Source organism: Hippocampus bargibanti, linkage group LG19, assembly GCF_051943395.1.
Source record: "Hippocampus bargibanti isolate YZ-2025 linkage group LG19, ASM5194339v1, whole genome shotgun sequence".
NCBI lineage: Eukaryota > Metazoa > Chordata > Actinopteri > Syngnathiformes > Syngnathidae > Hippocampus > Hippocampus bargibanti.
Window position 1 is genome coordinate 4477044 of NC_142752.1, and position 9265 is coordinate 4486308.

Genomic DNA, 9265 nt, shown 5'->3' on the forward strand with positions numbered 1-9265 from the left:
ACATGGTCGTTTTTTGGGGAAAAAAGCCTTACTGTATATACATGGTCGTTTTTTGCGCAAAAAAAGCCTTACTATACATGGTCGTTTTTTGCGTTAAAAAAAGCCTTACTATACATGGTCGTTTTTTGCGCTAAAAAAGCCTTACTATACATGGTCGTTTTTTGCGCTAAAAAAGCCTTACTATACATGGTCGTTTTTTGCGCTAAAAAAGCCTTACTATACATGGTCGTTTTTTGCGCTAAAAAAGCCTTACTATACATGGTCGTTTTTTGCACTAAAAAAGCCTTACTATACATGGTCGTTTTTTGCGCTAAAAACGCCTTACTATACATGGTCGTTTTTTGCGCTAAAAACACCTTACTATACATGGTCCTTTTTTGCGCTAAAAAAGCCTTACTATACATGGTAGTTTTTTTGCGCTAAAAAAGCCTTACTATACATGGTAGTTTTTTGCGCTAAAAAAGCCTTACTATACATGGTCGTTTTTTTGCGCTAAAAAATCCTTACTATACATGGTCGTTTTTTTGCGCTAAAAAATCCTTACTATACATGGTCGTTTTTTGCGCTAAAAACGCCTTATTATACATGGTCGTTTTTTTGGACAAAAAACGCCTTACTATACATGGTCGTTTTTTGCGCTAAAAAAGCCTTACTATACATGGTCGTTCTTTGCGTTTAAAAAAGCCTTACTATACATGGTCGTTTTTTGCGCTAAAAAAGCCTTACTATACATGGTCGTTTTTGCGCTAAAAAAGCCTGACTATACATGGTCGTTTTTTGGGGAAAAAACGCCTTACTATACATGGTCGTTTTTTGCACTAAAGAAGCCTTACTATACATGGTCGTTTTTTGCGATAAAAACGCCTTACTATACATGGTCGTTTTTTGCGCTAAAAAAGCCTTACTATACATGGTGGTTTTTTGCGCTAAAAAACCCTTACTATACATGGTCGTTTTTTGCGTTAAAAAAGCCTTACTATATATACATGGTCGTTCTTTGCGTTAAAAAAGCCTGACTATACATGGTCGTTTTTTGCGCTAAAAAAGCCTTACTATACATGGTCGTTTTTTGCGTTAAAAAAACCTTACTATACATGGTCGTTTTTTGCGCTAAAAACGCCTTACTATACATGGTCGTTTTTGCACTAAAAAAGCCTTACTATACATGGTCGTTTTTTGCGCTAAAAATGCCTTACTATACATGGTCGTTTTTTGCGCTAAAAATGCCTTACTATACATGGTCGTTTTTTGCGCTAAAAACGCCTTACTATACATGGTCCTTTTTTGCGCTAAAAAAGCCTTACTATACATGGTAGTTTTTTGCGCTAAAAAAGCCTTACTATACATGGTCCTTTTTTGCGCTAAAAAAGCCTTACTATACATGGTCCTTTTTTGCGCTAAAAAAGCCTTACTATACATGGTCGTTTTTTGGGGAAAAAACACCTTACTATACATGGTCGTTTTTTGCACTAAAAAAGCCTTACTATACATGGTCGTTTTTTGCGCAAAAAAACGCCTTACTATACATGGTCGTTTTTTGCACTAAAAAAGCCTTACGAAACATGGTCGTTTTTTGCGCTAAAAACGCCTTACTATACATGGTCGTTTTTTTGCGCTAAAAAGCCTTACTATACATGGTCGTTTTTTGCGCTAAAAACGCCTTACTATACATGGTCGTTTTTTGCGCTAAAAAAGCCTTACTATACATGGTCGTTTTTTGCACTAAAAAAGCCTTACTATACATGGTCGTTTTTTGCGCTAAAAACGCCTTACTATACATGGTCGTTTTTTGGGGAAAAAACGCCTTACTATACATGGTCGTTTTTTGCGCTAAAAAGCCTTACTATACATGGTCGTTTTTTGCGCTAAAAACGCCTTACTATACATGGTCGTTTTTTGCGCTAAAAAAGCCTTACGAAACATGGTCGTTTTTTGCCCTAAAAACGCCTTACTATACATGGTCGTTTTTTGCGCTAAAAACGCCTTACTATACATGGTCGTTTTTTGCGCTAAAAAAGCCTTACTATACATGGTCGTTTTTTGGGCAAAAAACGCCTTATTATACATGGTCGTTTTTTGCGCTAAAAATGCCTTACCATGGTCGTTTTTTGCGTTAAAAAAGCCTGACTATACATGGTCGTTTTTTTGCACTAAAAAAGCCTTACTATACATGGTTGTTTTTTGGACAAAAAAAGCCTTACTATACATGGTCGTTTTTTGCGCCAAAAAAGCCTTACTATACATGGTCGTTTTTTTGCGTTAAAAAAGCCTTCCTATACATGGTCGTTTTTTTGCCTTAAAAAAGCCTTACTATACATGGTCGTTTTTTGCGTTAAAAAAAGCCTTACTATACATGGTAGTTTTTTTGCGCTAAAAAAGCCTTACTATACATGGTCGTTTTTTTCTCGAAAAAAGCCTTACTATACATGGTCGTTTTTTGCGCTAAAAAAGCCTAACTATAAATGGTCGTTTTTTGCGTTAAAAAAGCCTTACTATACATGGTCGTTTTTGGGGGAAAAAAGCCTTACTATACATGGTCGTTTTTTGCACTAAAAAAGCCTTACTATACATGGTCTTTTTTGCGCTAAAAAAACCTTATTATACATGGTCGTTTTTTGCGCTAAAAAAGCCTTACTATACATGGTCGTTTTTTGTGTTAAAAAAAGCCTTACTATACATGGTCGTTTTTTGCGCTAAAAAAGCCTTACTATACATGGTCGTTTTTTGCGCTAAAAAAGCTTTACTATACATGGTCATTTTTTGCGCTAAAAAAGCCTTACTATAAATGGTCGTTTTTTTGCGTTAAAAAAGCCTTCCTATACATGGTCGTTTTTTTGCCTTAAAAAAGCCTTACTATACATGGTCGTTTTTTGCGTTAAAAAAAGCCTTACTATACATGGTAGTTTTTTTGCGCTAAAAAAAGCCTTACTATACATGGTCGTTTTTTTGCGCTAAAAACGCCTTACTATACATGGTCGTTTTTTGCGCTAAAAAAGCCTTACTATACATGGTCGTTTTTTGCACTAAAAGCCTTACTATACATGATTGTTTTTTGGACAAAAAAAGCCTTACTATACATGGTCGTTTTTGCGCTAAAAACGCCTTACTATACATGGTTGTTTTTTTTGGACAAAAAAAGCCTTACTATACATAGTCGTTTTTTGCGCTAAAAACGCCTTACTATACATGGTCGTTATTTGCGCTAAAAAAGCCTTACTATACATGGTCATTTTTGCGCTAAAAACGCCTTACTATAAATGGTCGTTTTTTGCGTAAAAAAGCCTTACTATACATGGTCGTTTTTTGGGGAAAAAAGCCTTACTATACATGGTCGTTTTTTTGGACAAAAAAAGCCTTACTACACATGGTCGTTTTTTTGCGCTAAAAAAGCCTTACTATAAATGCTCGTTTTTTTGCGTTAAAAAAGCCTTCCTATACATGGTCGTTTTTTTGCCTTAAAAAAGCCTTACTATACATGGTCGTTTTTTGCGTTAAAAAAAGCCTTACTATACATGGTAGTTTTTTTGCGCTAAAAAAAGCCTTACTATACATGGTCGTTTTTTGCGCTAAAAACGCCTTACTATACATGGTCGTTTTTTTTAATAAAAACGCCTTACTATACATGGTCGTTTTTGCGCTAAAAAAGCCTTACTATACATGGTCGTTTTTTGCACTAAAAGCCTTACTATACATGATTGTTTTTTGGACAAAAAAAAGCCTTACTATACATGGTCGTTTTTGCGCTAAAAACGCCTTACTATACATGGTCGTTTTTTTTGGACAAAAAAAGCCTTACTATACATGGTCGTTTTTTGCGCTAAAAACGCCTTACTATACATGGTCGTTATTTGCGCTAAAAAAGCCTTACTATACATGGTCATTTTTGCGCTAAAAACGCCTTACTATAAATGGTCGTTTTTTGCGTAAAAAAGCCTTACAATACATGGTCGTTTTTTGGGGAAAAAAGCCTTACTATACATGGTCGTTTTTTTGGACAAAAAAAGCCTTACTATACATGGTCGTTTTTTGCGCTAAAAACGCCTTACTACACATGGTCGTTTTTTTGCGCTAAAAAAGCCTTACTATAAATGGTCGGTTTTTGCGTAAAAAAGCCTTACTATACATGGTCGTTTTTTGGGGAAAAAAGCCTTACTATACATGGTCGTTTTTTGCACTAAAAAAGCCTTACTATACATGGTCGTTTTTTGCGCTAAAAAAGCCTTACTATACATGGTCGTTTTTTGCGCTAAAAAAAAGCCTTACTATAAATGGTCGTTTTTTGCGTTAAAAAAGCCTTACTATACATGGTCGTTTTTTGGGGAAAAAGCCTTACTATACATGGTCGTTTTTTGCACTAAAAAAGCCTTACTATACATGGTCGTTTTTTTCACGAAAAAAGCCTTACTATACATGGTCATTTTTGCGCTAAAAATGCCTTACTATACATTGTCGTTTTTTTGCGCTAAAAACGCCTTACTATACATGGTCGTTTTTTGAGTTAAAAAAGCCTTACTATACATGGTCGTTTTTTTGTGCTAAAAAGCCTTACTATACATGGTCGTTTTTTGAGTTAAAAAAGCCTTACTATACATGGTCGTTTTTTTGTGCTAAAAAGCCTTACTATACATGGTCGTTTTTTGAGTTAAAAAAGCCTTACTATACATGGTCGTTTTTTTGCGCTAAAAAGCCTTACTATACATGGTCGTTTTTTGAGTTAAAAAAGCCTTACTATACATGGTCGTTTTTTTGTGCTAAAAAGCCTTACTATACATGGTCGTTTTTGCGCTAAAAAAGCCTTACTATACATGGTCGTTTTTTTGCGCTAAAAAAGCCTAACTATAAATGGTCGTTTTTTGCGTTAAAAAAGCCTTACTATACATGGTCGTTTTTTGCACTAAAAAAGCCTTACTATACATGGTCTTTTTTGCGCTAAAAAGACCTTATCATACATGGTTGTTTTTTGGGCAAAAAAGCCTTACTATACATGGTCGTTTTTTGGGGAAAAAAGCCTTACTATACATGGTCGTTTTTTGCGCTAAAAAAGCCTTACTATACATGGTCGTTTTTTGCGCTAAAAAAAGCCTTACTATAAATGGTCGTTTTTTGCGTTAAAAAAGCCTTACTATACATGGTCGTTTTTTGCGTTAAAAAAGCCTTACTATACATGGTCGTTTTTTGCGCTAAAAACGCCTTACTATACATGGTCATTTTTGCGCTAAAAATGCCTTACTATACATTGTCGTTTTTTTGCGCTAAAAACGCCTTATTATACATGGTCGTTTTTTTGGACAAAAAAAGCCTTACTATACATGGTCGTCTTTTGCGCTAAAAACGCCTTACTATACATGGTCGTTTTTTGCGCTAAAAACGCCTTACTATACATGGTCGTTTTTTTGCGCTAAAAAGCCTTACTATACATGGTCGGTTTTTTGGACAAAAAAAGCCTTACTATACATGGTCGTTTTTTTGCGCTAAAAAGCCTTACTATACATGGTCGTTTTTTGCGCTAAAAACGCCTTACTATACATGGTCGTTATTTGCGCTAAAAAAGCCTTACAATACATGGTCATTTTTGTGCTAAAAATGCTTTACTATACATGGTCGTTTTTTGCGATAAAAACGCCTTACTATACATGGTCATTTTTGCGCTAAAAAAGCCTTACTATACATGGTCGTTTTTTTGCGCTAAAAAAGCCTTACTATACATGGTCGTTTTTTGCGCTAAAAAAGCCTTACTATAAATGGTCGTTTTTTGCGTTAAAAAAGCCTTACTATACATGGTCGTTTTTTGCGCTAAAAAAGCCTTACTATACATGGTCATTTTTGCGCTAAAAATGCCTTACTATACATGGTAGTTTTTTGCACTAAAAAGCCTTACTATACATGGTCGTTTTTTTGGACCAAAAAAGCCTTACTATCCATGGTCGTTTTTTGCGCTAAAAACGCCTTACTATACATGGTCGTTTTTTGCGCTAAAAACGCCTCACTATACATGGTCGTTTTTTTGTGCTAAAAAGCCTTACTATACATGGTCGTTTTTTGCGTTAAAAAAGGCTTACTATACATGGTCGTTTTTGCGCTAAAAATGCCTTACTATACATGGTAGTTTTTTGCACTAAAAAGCCTTACTATACATGGTCGTTTTTTGCGTTAAAAAAGCCTTACTATACATGGTCGTTTTTTGGGGAAAAAAAGCCTTACTATACATGGTCGTTTTTTGCGCTAAAAAAGCCTTACTATACATGGTCGTTTTTTGCGTTAAAAAAAGCCTTACTATACATGGCCGTTTTTTGCACTAAAAAAGCCTTACTATACATGGTCGTTTTTTGCGCTAAAAAAGCCTTACTATACATGGCCGTTTTTTGTGCTAAAAACGCCTTACTATACATGGTCGTTATTTGCGCTAAAAAAGCCTTACTATACATGGTCATTTTTGCGCTGAAAATGCCTTACTATACATGGTCGTTTTTTGCGCTAAAAACTCCTTACTATACATGGTCGTTTTTTTGCGCTAAAAAGCCTTACTATACATGGTTGTTTTTTGCGCTAAAAAAGCCTTACTATACATGGTGGTTTTTTTTGCGCTAAAAAAGCCTTACTATACATGGTCGTTTTTTGCGCTAAAAAAAGCCTTACTATAAATGGTCGTTTTTTGCGTTAAAAAAGCCTTACTATACATGGTCGTTTTTGCGCTAAAAACGCCTTATTATACATGGTCGTTTTTTTGGACAAAAAAAGCCTTACTATATATGGTCGTTTTTTGCGCTAAAAAAGCCTCACTATACATGGTCGTTTTTTTGGACAAAAAAAGCCTTACTATACATGGTCGTTTTTTGCGGTAAAAAAGCCTCACTATACATGGTCGTTTTTTTGTACAAAAAAAGCCTTACTATACATGGTCGTTGTTTGCGTTAAAAAAGCCTTACTATACATGGTCGTTTTTTGCGCTAAAAAAGCCTTACTATACATGGCCGTTTTTTGCACTAAAAATGCCTTACTATACATGGTCGTCTTTTGCGCTAAAAAAGCCTTTTGAGTTATGAGCATTTGACTTGAGAGCAATTGAGTTATGAGTATTTGAGGTGCGCGCATTTGTCTTCCGAGCAATTGAGTTGAGTATTTGAGTGACGAGCATTTGAGTTACACGCATTTTGATTTACGAGCATTTGACTTGCGAGCATTTGAGCTATGAGCATTTGAGTTACGAGCACTCGAGTTAAAGACTGAAATAGTCGCAAGTCAAATGCCCGTACTCAAATGCGCGCACCTCAAATACTCATAACACAATTGCTCGTAAATCAAAATGCGTGTAACTCAAATGCCAGCAAGTTAAATGCTCATAACTCAAATGCTCGTAAGTCAAAATGTGCGCACCTCAAATACTCATAACTCAATTGCTCGCAAGTCAAATGGTCGTAACTCAAATGCACTCAAGTCAAATGATCGTAACTCAAATGCTCGTAAGTCAAATGCTCGTAAGTCAAAATGTGCGCACCTCAAATACTCATAACTCAATTGCTCGCAAGTCAAATGGTCGTAACTCAAATGCACTCAAGTCAAATGATCGTAAGTCAAATGCTCATAACTCAAATGCTCGTAAGTCAAATGCTCATAAGTCAAAATGCACGCACCTCAAATACTCATAACTCAATTGTTCGCAAGTCAAATGGTCGTAACTCAAATGCAATCAAGTCAAATGATCGTAAGTCAAATGCTCATAACTCAAATGCTCGCAAGTCAAATGCTCATAACTCAAATGCTCGTAAGTCAAAATGCGTGGAACTCAATGCTCGTCACTCAAATACTCATAACTCAATTGCTCGCAAGTCAAATGATCGTAAGTCAAATGCTCTCAAGTCAAATGATCGTAAGTCAAATGCTCGTAACTCAAATGCGCGCAACTCAAACGCTCGTAACTCAAATTTGTTAGGTCTTCTATAAACACATGATCATGTATTGTCTTTCTTCATGCCCCACACAACATACCTAAAACAAAACAAAAAACAAAAATCACAACACCTCATCTGGGATATTTTTCATTGACTTTGGAAATGCTTCAAATTGGTTCTGCTCGGGCCTTTTGCTTCCTGTTCTGTTCTGTTCCTGTTCCTGTTCTCTATCTTGGCACTGATCAAGATGGCGTTTGTGTGCTCAGTGTCACCCAGGTGATTTGCGAGCCCTGCGAAAAGGCACCACCCTCTACCACTCGGAATCACAGCTGTCCTCCTTGCCTCAACGCCAGGACGCCATGCACAACGCGGTCAGATCTCTCACACACGCATCAAGCAAAAAGCCAGTTGGGACTCACGCGAAATCCATCCACGTTCAGGTTTCGGCTCGACTCCCGACCAGCGAATCGTCTCCGGCCACGGGATACTTATCATGCGTGCAAAAGCCCGAGGCGGTAGTGCACGCCATGAAGGTGAGCGAAGGCAACGGCGGCGGCGACGGCTTTTGTCTGCTCGCTCTACAAACGGGCCTCCTCTGACTTTGCTTTACAGGTTCTGGAGGTTCACGAGAACTTGGACAAGCAAGTTCCCGAAGATTACGAGGATGACCTCAGCGAGAAAGAGAAGGCCATCGTCAGGGAGATGTGCAACGTAAGTCACGGCGCGTACACCCAAAAAGATATTGCAGTTGATAGTAAAACGTCTGTGGAAACTTTACACTGATGTTTTAATATCAACTGCACCTTCAAAGAAGTCCAGATGATGGCTGAAGAAACCTTTTCATCGATGGACCACTCCTGTACGACGGAGAGTTTACACTGTAAACTCTCCGTCGTATATATATATATATATTTAAATATATATATTTAAATATATATATATTTAAATATATATATATATTTAGATATATATATATTTATATATATATATATATAAAAATATATATATATATTTAAATATATATATTTAAATAATATATAAATATATATCTAGCTATATATATCTAAATATATATATTTATATATATCTATATATATATAAATATATATATATAAATATACATATATATAAATATACATATATAAATATATATATATAGCTATATATATATTTATATATATATATAAATATATAAATATACATATATATATATATATATATATATATATATATATACATATATATATATATATTTAAATATATATATATATATTTAAATATATATATTATTTAAATATATATATATATTTAAATAATATATATCTATATATCTAAATATATATATTTATATATATATCTAAATATATAAATATACA

The 9265-nt window shown here is 35.1% G+C and overlaps 1 protein-coding gene across 4 annotated transcripts in view; it reads left to right on the forward strand.

Annotated features, from left to right (window-relative positions):
• Window positions 1–9265, forward strand: part of LOC148883665 (coiled-coil domain-containing protein 85C-B-like) — a 52190-nt gene that overhangs the window by 38725 nt on the left and 4200 nt on the right. For 2 of the 4 annotated variants that reach the window (XM_089022373.1, XM_089022374.1), the window contains 3 exons: window positions 8156–8260; window positions 8330–8422; window positions 8502–8600. In XM_089022373.1, coding sequence (XP_088878499.1) covers window positions 8156–8260; window positions 8330–8422; window positions 8502–8600 — 297 coding nt within the window. Of the gene's footprint in view, window positions 1–8155; window positions 8423–8501; window positions 8601–9265 lie in introns of all 4 variants that reach the window. The other 2 variants (XM_089022371.1, XM_089022372.1) reach the window with 1 other exon arrangement.